The 22,835-nt window shown below is 37.1% G+C and overlaps 1 protein-coding gene across 2 annotated transcripts in view; it reads left to right on the plus strand.

Annotated features, from left to right (window-relative positions):
* Positions 1-19,420, plus strand: part of LOC131434302 (cyclin-T2) — a 38,228-nt gene extending 18,808 nt beyond the window's left edge. For both annotated transcript variants that reach the window (XM_058600966.1, XM_058600967.1), the window contains exons 9-10: positions 8,311-10,952; positions 18,308-19,420. In XM_058600966.1, coding sequence (XP_058456949.1) covers positions 8,311-10,952; positions 18,308-18,619 — 2,954 coding nt within the window. In that variant the 3' untranslated portion in view covers positions 18,620-19,420. The remainder of the gene's footprint in view (positions 1-8,310; positions 10,953-18,307) is intronic.
* The last annotated feature ends 3,415 nt before the right edge of the window (positions 19,421-22,835 follow it).

Below are 22,835 nucleotides of genomic sequence, written 5' to 3' on the forward strand. Positions count from 1 at the left end.
ATGCATGTACGATGTTTGAAAGTGTGATTGATTCGAACGTAAACGGGAATACGAATTTGATATACTTTCGAACGTATCGCATACGGCCGTAAACAAGAATGAGGGTGATGATCATGTGCTATAATGTTTGCAATATCTACTAATCCCTCAACCACCGGAATCAATTCAGTACAATTGATGATTCTTTGTTTAAGCATTTCGAAGTTTACGGCACCTCGTTTAAATTTTTTGGCTATTCTACTATGTAATCTAATGGTTGATTAGCGATTATCATGTAGTTAATGTGTTGTTTTGATGTTAATTGTTCATCAATAAATACATCAAGATCTTTGGCTCGTGTTGTTCTGCTAATCATGCATCAAGATGGTATTCAAACATGATAGGCACCTTTTTGATTGTAAACTTTATGGTTAAGCATTTGTGGGGATTCAAAAGCTTTATTTATACCCGGCTTTAACCTAACTTTGGTCGTTGGAGTTTGTATCCAAAAGTGAGGGGGTGTGAAATCATGGGGAGAGGGGGAGAGAAGGTATTTGTAAATTACAATGTGTTATTTTACAATTAATGTTTATCAAAGTTTCTAGAGTTTTGATGGCCGCGGAGGAACATCCTCGTGGATGGCCGCAGACTAAGTCCGTCCAGATCTAGTTCGCTGTGTTATTCCGACCATCGTTTGGATTGGTATGGCTTGTTTCAACGGGTTGTTCCAACTGTCGGCCGCGGACAACATCCCCGGGGGCCCGCCCCCGGACTAAAAAGAGCTAAAACCACTACCAATTACCGTTGAAGAAAGTTCGCATCCTCGGATAATATTTTAGGTCATTGGGCGAAAGATATCCGTGGTCTATCGAGTGAAATGCAAGGGGGCCGAGATCCAAGTCGATCGAATTTTGCAAATGTGAAGTCATTTTATCGAAAGCGGAGGACAGATTGGTATAGATAACATCCGTCTGCAATCCCTCTGACATGTGACAAGATGTGCCACGTCACGTAAGATGTGAAGGATAAAAGTTTTTTTTTCAGAACTAACTTTCAACAAAATATTTTCAAACGTTTTGCATAATACAAAGCATCATTCGAAGAACATTTTGTATTTTTTCGTGGAACAATATTGAAGAATCCGACTAATCCTCAGCGCAGACTAATTCGAAATCAACAAATAAAAGCAGCAAAGATAGAGTAGATGTTTTTCTAGACCCAAACGTTTCTGTTTGATTTTTTTTAACTTTTTGAATTCTTGGTGGTTGTTTAAAATCAAAACGAAAAAATCCGCCATTTTGTAGCTCTGAAACCTCTCCAAACAAACAAACAACGAAAAGGAAAATGTTGGGGTCTGTTATTTTACATGTAGAAAGTGTGTGCAAAATTTGAAAAAATTGGTTCAGTTTTTGAATGACGATGGACACAGACTTTCAAAACCTGCTTTCGAGAAAAACGCGTTCAAAGGTTTTTGTCTATAAAATTGAAAAAAAAAACAATTTATTACTCAAGGGAGCACGTAGGGTCTAACATTTTCAAACCATTATATTTTTTCTTTTGTATTTTGTTATAATGAAACATTTCAAGAAACTTTGTCTAGTTTTATGGTCAATTGAAGCAGAAATAAAGGCCCATAACTTACTGAGTTTTGTTCCGGTAGACTTGAAAATATAATGAAAAAATGAAATGATTTTTCAAAAGTGTGAGACCCTACCCGCCCCTTAAGGTCTGAGGACAGGGTCGCGTGTTGAGTTTTAAATCGACCACGTGGCTCGCTTAATTCCCTTTGCGCATCGTATTTCTCTTGTACTCTCTCGTATATGAGAAAACTGTACAGGGTTGCCAGCATACATTTTATTATTTTGATGAGAAGTTTTATCACATAAATCTATCGTATGGGTTGGACATTACATGGATTCCAATGAACAATAAAAAAATATTCAACTTTCACAAAGATTGAATGCGAAACAAAAAATGTGTTTATATACAATGAAACGTCTGTGTGTTTGGCAGCCTTGTCGAGCCAATTTTATTTCTCTCTCCTTTTTCAGAATGCTATCAGGAAACCAAAGCGAAAAAAATGGCGGATGCATTGAAACTGACTTTGTTTCACAGAAAAAATATCAGTCTTTACTTTTATCGCGATAACATATATGTTTTATGTACTAATCGCATCTTAACTAAATTATCTAGACTTTGTCACGGTAGATTTATGATACAAGCCTTCAAAGCCGAGATATTCGATGAACAAGTAGAGGTATGCATTTCCGAGCGTTCCATTTTTCTGCAGTTCTAAAAAAAATACAACACGACCGCTAAACTCAATGAATCATTCTTAAAATTTCACAGAATATTCTCAACTAAATTTCGAAAGCATTGTCAGGTGGGTTTTTCTACATTCTGCACCGTTTCCAAGAAAATTTAATTTGAAACGGGAAAATAGCAAAAAACCTACCACTTTACGGTACTGTCTAGAGATGGGCAATTCGTTCGCGAACGGTTCAAAAGAACTAGTTCTTTTGAAAGAATGAATGAGCAATAGTTCTTTTTTCGAGAACGATAATTCTTCAGCTCAAAGTCGTGGGACCTTTTTTTGCTAGCTCAATCTTTTTTTCGAGAACGGTAGTTCTCTAATAAGAAACCTTCATCACGAAACCTCAATTCTAACTTGTGGGATCTTTTTTTGTTTTTCTCACTTAACCTAACAAAACTAAGTTCTCGTTTAGTCTTTGAACAATTAAACCAACTATGAAAAGAACGAACGAACGGCTCTGGAGAACTAGTTCTTTTAATAGAACTCTGTATCACTGAACAATTCTTTGAAATGAGCTGTTTTGCCCATCTCTAGTACTGTCCTCAGCCCTTAATGCAAAACTCGGCAGTTCAACTTGAACCGCCAAGCAGATGTAAAGTTTATGCTATTTGCAGAACACTTTTTGTTTTGCACCGAAGTGCCATGTCTAATCTGACGTGCCGAACGAAAACGGATTTTCGACAAAACATAAAAAAATCAAAACGGTTGAACAACATTTAACATAAATTGCTAGTTTTTAATTTGATTTTAATTTTGCTGGAAATAAAGGATTGTCCTCGAAACTTATGAGGCGACCGGAATTTTGCTGGCGGAGACATTTTTCTCATGTCGAGAGCACCATTCCGCTTATTTTTTCCACAAGGTAAGCCTCTTCGGCATATCCAGTATCGGATACATTTGAGCAGCCAATTGGAACTTAGACTGCAATGAAGTACATAACTCCTCACATCCTAATAACATTCGAATCAGTTCGTCGAGATCAGCTGGTTCAATCGATTTCAAATGAAAAAGGTCCTACGCTCCCAAATGAAGTTTAATGATTTTTATTTGGATCCAAATTCTGGCTCTGGAACTATCAGATGAAATGTCTGAAAAAATGAAAATAATGTCACTTTTTTCCCGTAGATGGCTGAACCGATTTCTTACATCTTAGATTCAAATGAAAGGTCTTAAGATCCCATAAAATCTTCCTGTTTTTTTTATCAGATCCGACTTTCAATTTCGGAGATACAGGGTGATTAATTTAAAAATGTCAATTTCACATAAATTGGAAATACAGTAACTTTTTTGCATGTATTTAAAGTAGCCATCGTTCATTTTTTTGCACTTTTCAGAGGTCGCCAATATATACAATTCCACAGCATTCTTAAAAACTACGCCGTTCTGAAATCTATCGATATTAATACACTTTGTTATAGAATTCAATCAGTTTTATTTCTTTTGAAAAGATTATAGAACTATCGTTTTCCAACAAATAACTGTTGTTAATGACCAAAAACTCTAAAGTGAAACTAAACACTTCGATATCTCATGGAATGCTTAATCGATTCTCACACGCTTAGATTCGAAGGATTAATTTTATGGATTCATATATGAGTGATTGAAATTTCAAATCATCACTTAAAACGACTGTGCGAAAAACTTAAAAATTCTTCTAAATTGGGCGGAATGCTGTTTTTATATTTAATTAAAATAACCGAATTCCATTAAACCCGCCCCAGTTTCTGTTCCGGAACAGTGGCAAAAATCTTTGAAATGGAGCTCACTGTTATAATATTCTGCAGAAGTGTCTAAAACATGTTCCTCGTTTTAAAATAACATCTGCGTGTACCTGTATGCATTAACCCACTATAATTCAGTGGTTCCCAAATTTGAACCAAATGAGCAGATATCATCAATACCATCTTATTTTGTGTTTAAGATCTTGGGAAAAGCCAACTCTCTATTAAAAATCTTTTCCAAACGGAATCATCCTATGTATGATATATCATACGCTGGGACAATACAGTGGCAAAAGAATATAAGAGATATGTTTAAATTTTGAAAGTGGTATTTATATATACGATTGTATGTCTTTTAGTAGAAGTACTATCGGAGATAAAGACACAATATAAATCGAAATATTTTGTGCATTTCGTTAAAATATACCTTCGTTTTGTTTTTTAGCGGATTGTTATTGATAACATAATTATTTGTATATATTGTATTGTAAGATGTAATAAACAACTAAATTTGTTAAATCCATTTATTTGTCCTACCTGGGTTCGATTCCCAAACCTCGCACACAGGGTCGGTAGGTTTTTCTAGCCCGAAGTGGTGAATGACTTTAAGGTTAAAGACTGTGTAATCGAAAATAAAAAATAACTCAATTTATTTCCATTTCTTCATTTTTAGAAAAAAAGGATTACCTATTTGTATTTGTATGATATTTGAGATATTTGTACTATTTGTTGGGAGTATCGTATGCTCATTTGATAGTTTTTCCAATGTTCAATAAGTTATAGAGGTATTCATACTTCCTTTTCTAAGTTAGTGTTCAACTCCATGTTTACGTGTTCGTCAAATCCAAAAGGTTCCCTATCCTTATAACCCTTTTTTTACAGCCATGTTTTCAAATATTCCACATTTCGAAGATATATCAAAATGGATTTGATTTGCTGATGGCAAGAGATTTTCGAAAGACCAACTAATCAGAACATTCTTACACTCGACTTTATCGGCTAACGATATGCTTTGGAAAAAAAAACTGCTGTATTATCCCACCGTATGATATATCATACGTTCAAATGTTAACAATATTTTTTTTTTGTTTAACATATATTTTGTGGAATTTCGCTGCAGAAATAACTAATTTGAATCTTTGGCAATGGCTTATCAAAAGATGGAAGTATTACCTTTTGGTTTGACACAATACAAGTAGGTTTAGAATTTTCCCTACACAAAAATCTCAGAATTGCGGAAGCAAATGATGTCTTCATGGTAATAACCAAATCATATATATATATATATATATATATATATATATATATATATATATATATATATATATATATATATATATATATATATATATATATATATATATATATATATATATATATATATATATAACAGGGCTGAAAAGTCACCACTTGTGGCTGAACACCCAATTTAAATCTTAATAATTTAATTTTAACTCATATTCCAATAAATAGTTATTTATTATTATTATTACCTTTTGGTTTCGAATATGAGATTCACACGAATATGTTGCTTACTTTTCTTTGGTCATTTGTGGGAGCTTTGCAAGGTTATAATACAAATAAAACGTTGACACTTGAAAACAATTTTAATATACAAAGAAATTAGAAGTGTAAACTATAAACTAGTGCTCTAGTAAAGCTGTTAGATGTTGAACTTCCAAAGTAAACATGTATTAAAATATAGGAAGTTTTGCGTAAACATAGAGGCGTAGATCACTAGAAAATACTTAAATTATCTCTCCGTCTATCGTTATCGATTTCTTCGCGTTTCGCCTTCGGCTCATCAGTGCTTAAAGCAGTTCAAATTTAACTGCCTTCTCCGCCTAGCAGTTCAGATTAAATCACTAAGCAGACGCAAACTTCTCACAATAATATTTCACGAGATGCCTTATCCTATCTGATGTCTCGGGTGTAAACGAGTGACCTATAAATTGCCATTCTTCTTAACCACAGTTTTTAAGGGATAAAATATTAAGATATTGAAGATTTCCCAAAAATATTTAAAAATCAGCAATTTTTAATATTAATAATCAAACTGAATGTTTTTATAATTTATTAAAATTGATTTGAAATCTAAAAACACCGACGAATGCAAAAACACATGCGGATTGATAAAAAAGGTAACATCTCACAGTTGGGTGGATTAAGATAGTTTTACCTTTTTTTTTATAAATATAAAAAATAGGTATAGAATACGCTCAAACTTCAGAAAATTTTCCGAGGCCCGGAGGGCTGAATGTCATATACCAATCGATTCAGCTCGACGAACTGAGCAAATGTCCGCGCGTGTGTGTGTGTGTGTGTGTGTGTGTGTGTGTGTGTGTGTGTGTGTGTGTGTGTGTGTTGTCAACTAAGAGGTCCAGATCTCAGAGATGGCTGGACCGATTTTGATCAAACTAGTCGCAAATGAAAGGTTTCCCCGTCACCCAAAACGCTATTGAATGGTTTTGAGATCGGATGTTTACTTTTTGAGTTATACGAAGTTTTATGTCCAAATTTTCAGTTTTTTGACAGTATCTGTCACAATTGACCTTGAAAACAGAATTTTTTCAGACTTAGATTCCGCACGGTAATAGCTATCCAACAAGTAATCCATTGATTGTTAAAATCCGTTCATTTTTAACGGAGATATCGAAATTTTTGTGTAAGCGACCTTTTCCCCCATTCCAGCCCAGCAGTAGAAGTTTTGAGCGCTGTCTGGCAAAGAAATGCTTGGGAGCAACATAAAACACGATTTTTTATACTGTTACATGCATTTGTTTTTAAGTACCCAAAAGACTGTGTACAGCATGATATTTTGCCTCGGATCGATTTTAGCACGGTTCGTTTTTGGCAACATAATCGTTCGAATATGACATATGTAAACCACATGATGGCAGCGTTTTCCAGTTGAAAGCAATTCCATATTTATATTGATTTAAACTAATTACAGCAATAAATGCTGGAAGAACATAACAGCCATATACCATTCGAATCAGTTCGTCGAGATCAGCAAATGCGTGTGTGACAAATAATTTCACTCAATTTTTTCGGAGATTACTCAACCGTTTTCTACAAACTCAGATTCATATGAAAAGTCGTATACTCCCAAACATGGTTCCTGAATTATGTTTGGTTCCGACCTCTGGTTCCGGAACTACAGGATGATATGTGAAACGAAATTTAAACTGTGTAACTCATTTTTCTCGTAGATGGCTGAACCGATCTAAGATTCAAATGAAAAGTTTTAAGATTCTATAAAACATCTTGTTTTGCAGTCAGATCCAACTTCCGGTTTCGGAAATCCAGGGTGATTTGCATAAAAATGTAAACTTATTTCATTTTTGGTTGTATTTAGTTTTCGTTTCGGAAGACAGAAAAATTTAATTCGCACTACGATTCCTCAAAGTTGTCTACATTGATTTTCTAACATTTTACAACTATACAGCTACTCAGGTGAATTTGTCTGACTTCGGCTCCAGTATCGAATCGTTTCTCAAAGCTCAATCGTTTTCTCGAAAAAAGCCAAATCGAATTTCAGAAACAAAATTCAAAGTAAAATAAATCCAATTTCATCCAATTCTGACTTTCGATTCTGGAATTGTAGGATGATGAATTTTTAAAATTCAAAGCGATATAAAAGATGACAATCCCGAAAAGTTTTAAAGTTGGACTCAAAAATATTGCAATTTATTCTTCATATGGCCATACAAATCGGTTTGGGTTATGCTGGTTCCTGAATACCGGCTCTGGAAGTACCTTAAATTACCCTAAGCTCTAAAGTGGCATTACTTTGACATATCATGGAATGTTTAATCGATTGTTACACTTTTAGATTCAAATTCGATCCGATTTGCAGTTTCGACATTACAGAGTAATGAGTGATTAAAATCTCAAATTGCCACTTAAAACGACGGACATTAGAATAATGTCATGAAAATGAAGAATATTCATGCAAAAAACACATGCGGATTGATAAAAAAAGGTATCATCTCACAGTTGGGTGGATTAAGATAGTTTTTCACTTAATATTTTGAATCTACTATTTGTGGGGAGGTCTTTTAGATGTATGAAAATTTTCATCCGTAGTTTTCTGCAACATTCTTTAATTCTTCTTTATTACTGCTTTTTTCACACATTCAGAACACGTAGATAAAGAGACGTTCTCGATCAGAGAATAGTTTTGTTATAAAATATAATTACTCCATCACCTAGCTTGTTATAATTTTTAACATAAAATTGTTATTAGTAGAACATATTTATGACAATCGTTTTCTATTCTTTGTTCGATCTTAGGTGACCCGATGCTAAAGGCTGCACAACCGATATCTTCCTCCAGCAATAAAATGTCATCTTCCTCGAGCAGCTCTCGTTCCCGTGGCGAACGTCCAACTTCACAACAGCAGCAGCAAATGTTGGCAAGTGGCGGTGGTGGCCACTACGGAACAAGTAGTGTTATTGGTAAAATGCAGTCTGCCCCACACCACAGCAGTAGTCGGTCCGGTATACCGTTGCAGTCGTTATCAACATCGTCGTCGTCGTCATCTTCGTCATCGACACGTGCTGGTTACACCCATGAAAGTACTCGTGACCCTAAAAATCGCATGATACCTAACGCGGCTACTGGTTCTTCATCATCATCATCAGCGTCATCGTCATCGATGCCAATCAACCCGTATAGCCAAAGCAAAATGGATCGCCACGGCATCAGTCAGAAAGGTCAATCGTTGTCGCATGCGGATGGCAAGAATGTGACAAAGTCTCAAAGTTCCATGATGGCTTCCCTATTCAGTAACAATCCGGAAGTGAGCTCAAGAACATCTTCTTCGTCGACCATTAAACAGCCTCAGGTACCGTACGGGTTGCTTCCTCCAAGCTACAGTCAAACAATGAGCGGTCGAAGCAATAGTTTGCCCCAGACTGAATCTAATTCCGTCCCTAACCAGCAGTTGCAGCAGTTAAAAAATCCGTTGCAACAAAAACAATCAGATTCCTCCTTCCGGCTAATTGACGACAGCAACCGCTTGTCAGATCCCATGAACATTTGCACCCCGCCTAAACAAGTAAAATCTTCATCGATTTTCAGTCCTGATTGGAAAGACACTCAGGCAGATAATTCTAGTGCTAACCTAAATAACCCCTCCACCAACGCTGGTAGTGGTGGAAAGACTCGCATACAGGGGCACCCAACAGGTATGACAAAACCTGTAAAGGAAAGCCCAAGTAGTAGGGAAAAGAAACCCTCGTTGCCGCTGTTCTCGGACCAGATGCAGCAGAAGCAACGTTCGGAAACACCGAAAAAAGATCGACGGACAGAAAGCGGATCCAGCGGGGGCCACCAGCAAAAATCGGCTGAGAAAAAATCAACTACCTCCTCCAGCTCGTCGAACAGTAGTTTGAAACGATCGTTGGAAGCTCCTTCGTCTATAACTGGTTTACTCACTAGCAATACGATCGATACGATCGATCTGTTGGGCATCAGTAAACTTCCCAGCAGCGATAAAACGGGACAAGCACCGGTAAAACGTTCATTGCCTAGCAGTGATCAAATTCGACACGACGACGGAACCGATTTCCGGGAGTCAAAGGTACGGAAAATGGAAGTATCCTCTCCATCGGACCAGTTATTCGCATCGTCATTCGATTTGGCCAACACTTTCGACAAACAGGATGATGGATTTTCACTATTTTCGTTCAATGATCCTGGATCGCTGTTGTCGCAACCGTTGCTGAGTGATTCTAAACCGAGCAGCAGTAAAAGCATTTTCCCTAGTACGATCAATGGAATCGAAACTAATCCGGCTCTGGTTAGCAGTTTACTGAAGGAGAGCCTTTGCAGTAATGAGAGCAAATTCGGTACCCTCAGTAGTACTGCGAGCAGTACCGGCAACACAACGATTGTAACTACTGCGTCGAGCTCGCTTGCAGGACCCGGTTCTTCAATGTCGTCAATAACTTCATCCAATAGTGCTTCTTTAACTTCTAGTATGAGTTCATCATCAACAGTCAATGTACCTGACGCGATAAAAACCGAGCCCCCGCCAATAGACGTGAATGCTCCATCGACAATCAGTAGCATACTTGCTCAACCTGTAACTTCGCTTCCCCCAATTACTTCTACGTTGTCCACTACTGGCTCAATGTTTGCTTCTGAGTCATCTGTCGCGACTGTCGCTGTTCGAAATGAAATCCAGACTCTCACAGGCGATGTACTCCAGGCTCCCTCCAGAGATGACGAACAGCATCGAATCAAAACGGAAAAGAAGAAGAAAAAAGACAAACACAAGCACAAAGAGAAGGACAAATCGAAAGACAAAGACCGCGAGGAGCGTAAAAAGCATAAGAAGGACAAGGATCGCCATCGTGAACGCGACCGGGAAAAATCTGATCCCAGTACTGAACAAGCGCCGGGTCCGATAAAGATAAAACTTCCTAAGGATAAACTGAATCTCCCGTCGCTTTCGGATGGAACGTCTGCAAGCAATCCCCCACCATCGGATACTGGACTCAAAATCAAAATTCCAAAAGACCGATTGTCTGGCTCGTCATCGCTTGGTGCCCAATCTACCGGCACAGTCTCGAGTGGAGGTATTCCATCGAGTTCATCGAGCGGTTCAATACCGGCGACTAGTTCACTCAAACTAAAAATCTCAAAGGACAAAATCGAACACTACAACATCAGCACTGGTAGTGACAATGCCCATAACAATGGTTCAGGTCATGTACCGAGCACCGGTGGTAGCAGCAACACAAGTGGCCATCATGGTCACAGTAGCAAGAAGAGAGATCGTGAAAAAGACCGTGAGAAGAACAAAATGAGCAAATCGACCGTTTCTGCCACTACGATCGATTACAACAAGCTAAACGGTAACGGAGGCGGTAATGTAACAGTTGGTGGACAGTCTGGGAATATATCCAGCAAATCAGTTTCCAACAAGGTAAGTGACGATTTGTCGTTATTCTTTTGACGGTAAAGATATTTGCCTAACACTTCTCAAAAACCTCAACGTTTCTACTTCGTAAGATGGCATCGAGTACAGTCTGAAAGACTTTTTGTTGTACGTGGGATATCTATTTTCGTGATTTATAAACCTTTTACATACTATTCTCAATAGATAGATTGGGTTAGTTTTACATTAAACTAGCGTCAGTATTTTTCAAGTTCGACATGTGAACACATTTTGTGTTCTCTTGAATGTTATGGTGCGATTTTGAAATTCATGAACAACGACTATTTTGTTTTTTTTTCTCAGTTACAGTATTTTTTTTATTTCGCTGTTACTTTCCTTGGTGTGAGTAGGTCACAATACAAACAATCAACGACAAATGGAACATCTTTGAATGTTGCTACAGTTAATTAAAAATGAATCTTCTCGATACAGAAGGAATTATAGTGATACATCGAATGATCCTATCAAGGAAGGATTTTTGAACAAGCATTGTTTATTGTGCGCCTTGTTTTTCTAATGATTGCCAATTTACACGATGGAAGGCATACGATTGTTGATTTTATAAGTATGATTAAAATGAAAAGTTCAATTTTGATTGAATCCATCCACATTGTCAAACATCGATAAATTGAATAAAACGGTATCAAATAAAATTCGTTTTGTACTGAAATTGTTCACTGTTTTCTCTACCTTTGATGTTGTTGCTTCTGAACTATTCCGAAAGAAATTTTCCGATTGCTTAACATTGAAAAAATAATCATTTTTTATATTTAAAAAAAAACCTTCTGTTTGTTACCATTGCCCTAACATGGTCAAAAGATTTATACTTCCTCGGTATTTTGGAATTTTAATCATCAGGGCGTGCTGAGTCTTGAGAGAAGATTTGTCAAATGAGTATGTTCTATGTAAGTATATGGATTGCTAAGGATCTGTTGTTTATTTTTCATCACTGCAATGTTGTCGTGTGAAACAGCTTAGAAGCTCTACATGAATGAATGAATAGAAAATTTTCAGATTTTAAATTGAATTGAAAGTTGATGCAAAGGACTGAACTTGGCCACAATACGTTGCTACAATAAAAATCCTCTTAAAAGTAATTGCGTTTGGTGTTCTTATTTTCTTTCTGTTTCAAGAACTTCAATTGCATTTACCTGATAATGGGTTTACAAATTTATAGTAGATAAATTGGCCTTATGATGGTCAATATCATTATGGGAGCAGGGAATCTTTGAACAAAAGTGTAGAAGTTGTTGAATTTTCTTTATTAAATTAAGTTGAATTTTTCAATTTTTCAAACTAGCCAGAAAATTTTTGTTAACATTCTAACAAAATTGAACAATATTTTGAAGTCAGAAGATTCTCGTTGCTAAACAACACCTTCCATATGGACAACTTTTTTATTGATTTTTTTTTCGGCTGAATTGACTTTCAGCTTAACACGGCCATTAAACCAATGTAAAAAAAATGATTTGTTCTCGATGTTATATTTTTCTTGTTGAAGAGGCGCTCTCATTGCTATCCAGCGAATGAAGGGGGACCAGTGGTTCGCTATTCACGCTCCCGTCCATTGTTTCGGTGTCGCTGTTGTTGGCGGAAACATTGTTATTGTTGTTAGCTGTAGCTGGCGTGCCTCGTTCTACCTCATATGCAGATAGTTTCGTTAATGTGTTTCATTGTTGTTGATGGCTGTCATAGAAGTACTGGGCAAATTTTGGCGCCGGGGTGGACAAAATAGCGTTGTCTTTTAGTGTAGATGTATTCTTGTTCGGCTTATCACAAGGGAATCTGATTATCGTAGGTGACGTAGGCAATTCTTTCGTTATGAATCAGGTTCCGGTACACACTTAGAAAAATTTACATCTTTATAGATGCACATAAAAGAAGCGTCGCGATTCACTTACATTCACAACACAAAGCATGTTCGATTCCCAACCCAGCAAATAGGGTCAGAAAGTTTTTCTGGCCCGGAGAGTTGAATGCCCTCAAGGGTAAACCCTCTATAATCGAAAACAAAAAAAACTCAAAGCATGTAAAAATAAGTCATATCATTAACTTCACAGTTTATTTAGCTGAAGCTTACATCGATATAGACGCAAAATTTATTTTTACATGTTAATAGAATAACATAACAAAAAAGTTTTAGAATATATTAATAATAGAATCACCGAAGAAACTACGGTACGCTTGATTTTACGTCAAGCGTAAATTTCGTTTTTCTAAGAGTGTAGCTTTTGTCAATGCTACACAATACTGTATTTTGTTTCTGCCGTCCCGAAAATAAGCGGATTCGATTCATTGAATGATTTGGATAAGCGATAATTTTGTCATAAAAGCTCGAGTACATTTATTTTCCTAGACATTCTAGGTAAGGCAAAAGGTAATCACTAGCACAGCCAAAATGAGGCCATTTCTGTTAACGTGTTTGGTATCATGATGAGTATGGGAAAATCTATTTCCTCAAGAAACCATATTTTTGAGAGACTTTTTCCAACTCTAATGCCGTCGAAGTCAGCATTGGTACGGTATTTTACCGATGCAAAAATATTACTCTTTGCTGGTGGCCTCGCCTGATCATTCGGAAAGTACGAATGCAATCGCACTTCGGAAGCGTGTTTCGCCATTTGATAACTGTTGATGAAACATGATTACACTAATACACATAAAGAGTGTCTGGTAATGTGCTGAAGCCGGCTCGGGCAGCTCCGTGGCGACCTAGACCATTGAACCGCATGGGTTAGAAAAGTCATGGCGTTGGGTTTCTAGGGATGTCATGGTATACTTTTCGTAGACTTCCTCGAAAAAGAAAAATCATCCACAGCAAGTATTACAGCACACAATAGATAACCGAAATCGCTGCGAAACGGCCTAATACGAGAACCACACGTGAGCATTGGGACCATAGCGGTAACATCAACAATTTATTCAATTGCCTTCTTCGATCTATAATCTGTTCCCAAACCTCAAATGATGGCTGAGCGAAAAAAAGGGGGTATGAGAAGATCAACGACGCCTCGGAGGAATATTTTGCAAATCGTTTAATTGAAAAGCATAACAATACTTAAAAATGTTTTTTTCCCTTCTCAAGGAAGTTACTTCTCATCCCACTTCCGCGAAATTAAAGCCATAATAGTACACATTTTGTTGAGGAATTTGACCATTCTGTTTCAACAGAATTCGCTGCCGATTCTTCTGACTTTTATGACCAGCATCCTATGCATTGAATCAACAATCCAGACCAATTTCAACATAGCGGACCATTAAAATCTTGATTTAAAAATCTGCTCATAAGAATTGAGGGAAAATATCACTGAAGTGAATCATGCCTAATAATCAATTTATTTCAAAATTTTAGGAAAAGAAACAATGTATTTTTTTCAATTTGTTTCGATAGACAGCGTAAAATGTTGAATATAGTACTTATCTCTCTGCGATTCTAAGTCACCTGTTTGAAGCAATCTTAACCACGGAAGTTTCCCTAATCATCTTTGTCAGGTTCAACGCGCTTTCTTTTTTTTCTACAGTATCGTTTGAGATCATCTGAGATCTGAAAACAATTTTTCCTCTACATTTTTTTGTTCATATATTTTGTGATTCGTAGCCACTTAGGAACAACACGGACGTGATGATTATCTGCCAGTGCAATTTTGTTTTGAAATTGTTTGCTGATATCAGAATGTGAATTCAATTTTTCATGGATTGTTTAACTTTACTGTATTATATGAGATCTGTGAAAGTTTCATTCGAATATGTATATTTTTTTAAAGAATATCATGATTTTGTTGAAAGAGTCTCAAAAACTAAAAACTAAGAAATTTCTTCATTGTTTATTTTGGAAAGTAATTTTAATGATCAAATTGAATCAAATGATTAAACTTTGACAGAAAAAATAGTCATTTTTCTCTGGGCGATTTTACGAATTCTGACCCTACAATGAATGTTTTCCTAACACGAGTTTTGTTGGTAAACATTTTAATTATCATAAAAGCCAATCTCCGGACCCTCCGCGTTACGCCACCGTCACCGAGAACGTTTACGTACTACTGAATTCGTATTACTGTTCGAACCAGTCACACTTTCAAAGATCGCACATACATAAGAACAACACCAATCTAACTTTAAGCCATTATTTTCTGTACAGACTTTATTGTATTGACAAATATTGAACCTTGTTTATTATATGGTTATATTATATATTATATGGTAGAATTGTAAATCAATGAAGATTTTAGTTTTTTTTTTTCAAATTGTTGTAATCTACAAATAAAAAACCAAATACATGCTGCTTTTTTCGTGGCTTGAAAGATGCGGCTTTGAAAATTAAAAAAAAAATACGTACATTTAAGGCGTAACCTCTCATCTCCTCTCTTGTTGACAAATGTAGACTTTGAAAAGTCTCCTCCTCATTAAATCTACGTGGTTTGTGATTGGTCCCAAATACAATGCATAACACGATTTTTTTTTCATATCGTTTCAACAACATGCAACGACACCGTTTAATATCCATCGGTTTCAACTCCCACAGCACTCAATTTCCAACCTTTGGATGATGCATTTGGGCGCAATACTTTGTAGAGCAATCTTTTCTTGCGTCTGGTTTTTTCACGGATCCTCGTGCAACAAAGTCTCCAATTTCTCTTCTTCAAATTAAAGACTGTCCCAGAAAGTATGGACGCACTTTGATTTCGCTGTAAATAATTCACAAGTGTTAGATATTCAAATTTTATTCGATATACTGATAATATTAGACTACAACAACAGAATATTATTCTCAACATTTGCTACTTAGCCATTGTAGACTAGCTGGCACACCTTCTTGCGAACGTTCCTCATTAAATTCCGTACAGACTTCTTGGCGACAAGTTTTGACACTTTTTTCCAATCATTTTCGAACTGTTGAATGGTTTCGGCTGCAGAGACTTGTTTCCTAAGATGTGCCTTCGTTAGTGTCCAAAATTCCTCAATTGGTCGAAGTTATGGGCAATTTGGTGGATTCATGTCTTTTGGGACGAAAGTGACATTTTTGGTAGTACACCATTCTACCGTTGATTTCGAGTAGTGGCAAAAAGCAAGATCTGGCCAGGAGACAACAGGATCTTTGTGGCTTCGAATCATGGGTAAAAGTTGTTTTTGTAAACATTCCTTGATGTATATATCGCTGTTCATTGAAGCAGTGGTGATGAAGGGTTTCGAAATCTTACCGCAGCTACAAATTGCTTGCCAGACCATAGCTTTCTTACCAAATTTTTCGACTTCAATCGATGTCTTGGACTTGTTTAACACTTGCATATCTCGCACCGTATAATATTGTGTTCCCGGCAAGGATTTGTAATCGAGTTTCACGTAGGTTTCGTCGTCCATAATTATGCAGTTCAAATTTCCAGCAAGAATCGTATTGTACAGCTTTCGAACCCTCGGCCTGATCGATGCTTCTTGTTTCGGACTACGTTTTAGTTGTTTCTGCTTCTTATAGGTTCGAAGATTCAAACGTTCTTTAGCACGAAGAACATTTGACTTCGAAGTGCCCACTTTTTTGGCCACATCCCGAACTAAAATCTCCTTCTTTTGCTCGAACGCCTCCAGTATACGTTTATCCTACTGAGGATTAGCAGGACCTATTTTTTTACCCGTTTTCGGATTATCCTCAAAGGTGTTATCCTCAACAAATTTCCTGATTGCATTTCGCACGGCTTTTTCACTTACTCCTTCCATTTTTGCTATCTTTCTCAGTGACAGTCCGCGTTCTGTGCACCATTTGTACACAATTTTTCGACGTTGTTCTGCTGAAAGTCCACGCATTTCAAAACAAACTAATAGCGGCCCTTACACGAGTCATTAAAAATGTCATTACTAAAAAATAATATCATTTTAATGAACGTGTAATGGTGCAGTAATGACGAAATTTCTAACAAATTTGAATTACATCATTAGTTAGTCATCATTTAAAATGACATTTTTAATGCTCGTGTAAGGGCCGCTAATGACAGATTCTAAACCATTGCGAAATGGCAGCGGTTTTTGGTTGCGTCCATACTTTCTGGGACAGTCTTTATCACTTACAAATCGCTTATGACGCGTCGAGTTGCCATCATATTGTATTCTAGAAGTTTCCCAGAGCAAATGATAGGTCGCAGACGCATTTCACTTTATATTATTGAATGTGCAAGTTTTGTTTGTGTTGCTCAAAAACTTGTCATGATTCGGAAATATTACAACTAACAGTTCGGCTGAAAAGTTCGTATCGTTTAATAGAAACACACATTTTTTTTTGCCAAAATTCGTTTTTATTATTCAACATAATTGCCATCAGAGGCGATACAGCGATTATAGCGATCTTCCAACTTTTCGATACCATTTTTGTAGTACGATTTGTCCTTTGCCTCAAAATAGGCCTCAGTTTCAGCGATTACCTCTTCATTGCTTCTAATTTTTTTACCAGCGAGCATTCTCTTGAGGTCTGAGAACAGGAAAAAGTCACTAGGGGCCAAATCTGGAGAATACGGTGGATGAGGGAGCAATTCGAAGCCCAATTCGTTCAATTTCAGCATGGTTTTTCGTTGTTGTTTTTGATCGATTGTGAGCTCACGCGGCACCCATTTTGCACAAAGCTTTGTCATATCCAAATATTCGTGAATAATATGTCCACCACGTTCCTTTGATATCTTTAGGGTGTCAGCTATCTCGATCAACTTCACTTTACGGTCATTGAAAATCATTTTGTGGATTTTTTTCACGTTTTCATCGGTAACAGCCTCTTTTGGACGTCCACTGCGTTCATCGTCTTCGGTGCTCATATGACCAGTACGAAATTTTGCAAACCACTTACGAATTGTTGCTTCGCCCGGTGCAGAGTCTGGATAACACTCATCAAGCCATTTTTTGGTATCGGCGGCACTTTTTTTCATCAAAAAGTAGTGTTTCATCAACACACGAAATTCCTTTTTTTCCATTTTTTTCACAATAACAAAAGTAGCTTCACTCAAAATGCAATATCTCACAAACTAATAATCAGACAGCTGTCAAATTTATACACGTATCTTTTGAAGGTTGGTACTAACTGAAGCTGGTTGATACAGGGTAACCAATGGCAATGAATTGTAATACCACATCTTTGCTTTGCCTGAGTATCAAAATTTTGACAAATGACCACATTGCCTTTTTGGGTATTTAGAAATGCAAACATTTTTTGTGACCATTAAAGGGATTTCGGTGCCTGCCTACTAACCGTTTTGTTCAAAATTCGTCCTGTTTGGTATATTCTACGTAAGCGAATAGTTCCATGTTTTTTCTTCCTATCTAAATTGCGCTTGAACTTCACAACTAACATTATGCTCTTTTATTTCTAGCACACTGTCTCATCCGCACAACAGCAGCAATTTTCCGCTTACGGTGTCAACTCAACTAAGGTAGCCGCAGTCCCACATCACCCAGCCAGTTTCGATTATATGCAACATGCACAGGCCCCAACACTTCAGCAGCAGCAACAGTACTTTAATCAGTTCAGTACATTCAATGTCCAGCAGCAACAACAGCAACAGCAGCAGCAACAACAAATGATGGTTAATAGCAATGCTGCAAAGATTCCTAGTAACGTACTAACGCCTTATTACTACAACTCTAGTAATCAGAACAATGGTAGCAGTTCTGCCAAAAAATAGCTTTTCGCAACTGTTTGGATGCTTTCATAGCTAGGACATGTAAAAATGTGTATACAAATTAGACCTTCTATATTTGCTCTTTCAAGTTAAGTTTTTCCCCTTGCCTTAGGCGTTTTTCTAGCTTTTCAAAACAATACTATAAATAATGTATGTTTTATTTAATTTAATCACTGTTTTACCATTCTATTAAACGAAACATACTACATAGAAGTTAAATGAGACTCTACTAAATGCCCATGAAGCAATATTTATAGTTTCGATATTCTATCATGTGAATGTGTACTTGAAAATACTGAACAGTGGAAGAGTAAAGTAATTACTGTCTTGCATAACAGCATGGCGAACCATCTTGTTCGCCTAATTACAAGTAGCATGATTCGATCAACCAAATTTGCCTTTTTCATGGTATGCATCACGAAAAGGTTAACTACACGTTAATAATAATGATTATAATAATGAACACCATATGATAGTTAATGATTAACATGCAAAGCAAAAATTATATAACTGAACAAATTGCAGAAACATCTAGAGCAAAAAGAAAAGTCTGAATCTGAAAAGCGAACACTTCAAACCAGCAACATATAGAACCTATTAGCACCAGGTCTGAATTTCCTGAATTTCGTGAAACTAAAATACTAAACCTACTGGTTATCAATATCTGAAACAGAGTTGTATGTAGCTAGGAAATATTGCATTGCGTTACCGTTCATTGTACACTTCGACTGAGCAGTGAACATATGTCCGGGCAACCGACGGAACTCCGTAAATAATTAAAGGCTCATTTGCTGCAGAATGTTACATACTATGGTTTACGTCTCTTCTTCGAAAACCTCTTTGGAAACTAATGTTCCGGAAACGAAAATGCAACTGTCCGTTAGTTTCCGGGTTTCTTCAGATTTTATTTTTTGTTGTTTATGTTTTTTATTATTGTTTTACCTTATATCCATTACCACAGTCAAAAACTGTAAATGCTCTCACACTTCATCTATCACCTTGTTTTCCCGGTACAGCTAAGAACCTGGAAAAGAACATAGTAGACATCGTTAAGTATCGTACGGTATGCGTGGTAATGTTGGCACAAATGAGGAATGACAAATTTAAAAACATTCTCGAAAATTTCGCTTTCGATTTTTTATTTATTCAAATGTTTCTCAGAGACTAACCTTGTCTCCTTTGGGAATGAACACTAGGTTCATTTTTTGCTACCGGAAGCGACCAATTCGAACACATAACGATGGATGAGAGAACTAATAGGGTAAAGTGAAAAAAATCCGGGGTGATAAACTAGATTGTTGCAATCACATTGCTGCACGCCGCCTACAAGGTACTCTCCCACATCCTTTGCCGTGGTCTATCACCAACAGCTAAGGAATTCGTAGGGCCGTACCAAGCGGGATTTACTGGAACACGCGCCACTACGGATCACATATTCGTGATAAGACAAGTACTCCAGAAGTGTCATGAATACAACGTACCCACGCATCACCTATTCATTGACTTCAAAGCGGCATAGGACTCAATCGATCGATAACAACTATGGCAGATCATGCACGAATCAGAGCTGCAAATTGTCAGTCATGTCAAATGACCTTGACAGACTGACTAAAATCATCGTCAACTGTAATCGGTACGGTCAAAGTGTCTGTCAAATGAGATACTCGATAGTTCTATGACCAAGTAGAAGTATGCTCAGTCAAAGACAGGTGACGCATTTTGTTCTCTCTCTCATTCTCCTATTCCCTGTTGAAGTAAAAAAATTCCATGAGAGTACTAACATAAACATAAATTGATAAAGTTAATTGTTCTTTGTAAAAAGTTATCGGATTTCGGAGTTTATTGGTGTACATGAATTAAATTCAATGTTTATGCTGCTTGATTAATATTTAGTCACATCGTAATCAAGCAGTGACAGGAGAAATGAAGATAATATCAATCGCATCGACAATCAATGAGCGTCCTGGTGAGTATAATATCAAGAGAATTTAAGTTACGACAGATCGGCTCTCAGACACTCAATATCTGATGATTGGTAGAGCCTGGTTGGCAGCAGTCCAGTGACATAAACTTTCCAATCTTCGTCGTGCAAAGTTGCTCGTTGATAGTGACATTTAGCAGCTCTGGCACGAATACGGTTTTCCGGATAAACTGACGCGATTGGTCCAAGCAACAATAGATAAAGTGATGTGCTACGTCCGAGTATCTGGGACGCTCTCGAATCCTTTCGAATCTCGAAGAGGGCTACGGCAAGGTCATGGACTGTCTTGTATCTTGTTCAATATTGCTTTGGAAGGTGTGATTCGAAAAGCGATGAACGACACCAGTGGCACGATCTTCCGAAAGTCCGTACAACTTTTTGGTTTCACTGACGATATTGATATTGTGAAACGTAACCTTGAGAAGATACATCGAACTGAAAGCTGAAGCTAGGCGTATCGGACTGACCATAAATGCGTCAAAAGCAAAATACATGAAAGGAAGTGGCTTTAGAGAAGAAACACTACGCCTCTCACCACGAATATTGATAGACAGTGACGATATCGAGGTGGTTGATGAGTTTGTGTATTTGAGCTCACTGGTGACCGCCGATAATGAAATCAGCAGAGAAATTCGGAGACGTATATTGGCAGAAAATCGTGCATAATTGAACTCAGAAAAACCCTTCGATCGAGAAAAGTACGCCACCGCACGAAATTGACCATCTACAAAACGCTCATTAGACCAGTTGTTCTCTATGGCCACGAGTCATAAGGATGTCGGACGACAGCCCAGTGAAAATGGTTCTTGATTCCAATCCAACTGGTACAAGAAGGAGAGAAGCGCAGTGAGAAAGGTGGTTCGATCAAGTGGAGAGTGATCTCAGAAGCATCCGTGCCTTGAGTGGCTGGCGACGAGCAGTCATGGACCGAGTTATGTGGAGACATATTCTTGATACAGCAAAGGACACCCCAGGACTATAGCTGTTAGGTAAGGTAAGTAAAGGACAAATCCGACCTAGTAAATGGGTTTGGCTCATAGCCGCATCGTTTCAGGTGCCTGAAGTGAACTCAAAATTATTTGCCCCAATTTATGAACCAACACCATGAAGACGAACGGACATTTTTGTTTATTTTTCTGTAAGGTTAACCTTTTTTTATTTGATTAAATACTTGTTGCAGTCTTGAGTGTTACACCATAAATCTCGCATTTTAATTTTAAACTCCACAAAATCCTATCAAAACCCCCATCCAAGCGGACTTCTTCATAAGATTCATAAATCAAAATGAAGAATCAGCATAAACCTGCGTTGAATCTATTTCGAAATCAAATTAATTCGGAGGAATTCCATAGTAACAATTTCATTTACGACTTTGAGCATGTCTGAATTTCATTGCGATCTGCATGATTTATACAAAAAAATATTTTTTGTTATTTTTCGTAATTGAATTATTTGTGCGGGCGTTCTCAGAACGAAACATAATAGTTAATCGTGTTTCCTCCTATTTGCATTTATTTGGTATCAATGCATGTTACGGTAGAGCATCAGAATGACAAACATGAAATTATTGCAAATTACAGTTAACCTGAAAAGTAATAAATCCTATAGCCCACGTCATAAATATACATCAAACCCTTTGTTTACGCTCATTCATTAAGAATGCCTGATCTAGATTATCACGACGAAGTGAGAACTCGCGGATACCCTCATTATCGAAATGACGAAATGAGCAATGAATTCTTACTCGACAGCATGATTTTTCAGTACCCGTGACACCTGAAGTTCCGTCCGATGTAGAATTGGTGCGTAAATGCTCCTAAAATGCATCCCTCTCAGCAGGCGGATCTGTTTTGTTGGTCGTTGAGCGCTTATTGAACTACATACTGCACGAAATATTCGTTCAGCTTGCTGAAACGGTTTGTTATTGTTTTTCTCTTGCAAAAATAGTGTGAAAATTAGATGTTACCTTTATATAGAAAGAAGATTTGTTGTTATTCTACGTAAAGTAGAAGTATTGTACAGGAATGTAGTGTTAGCTTAAAAAATAAGTGGAAAAACTTGGAAATTGTGCAGTAAAACAAGTCCAACGGGGCTCCAACTCCTCATATTAAAATGGATCGACAATGGATCTCTGTCTGCCGGGTTTGTTGAACGAAAAAAAATGGCATTCGGTTGAACGGTCTGTTGCAAACTAGGCAAAGGTCCCGTGTTCAAAAAAAAATATTAAAATAAAAAAAA

Source organism: Malaya genurostris, chromosome 3 (genome assembly GCF_030247185.1).
Source record: "Malaya genurostris strain Urasoe2022 chromosome 3, Malgen_1.1, whole genome shotgun sequence".
Lineage (NCBI taxonomy): Eukaryota > Metazoa > Arthropoda > Insecta > Diptera > Culicidae > Malaya > Malaya genurostris.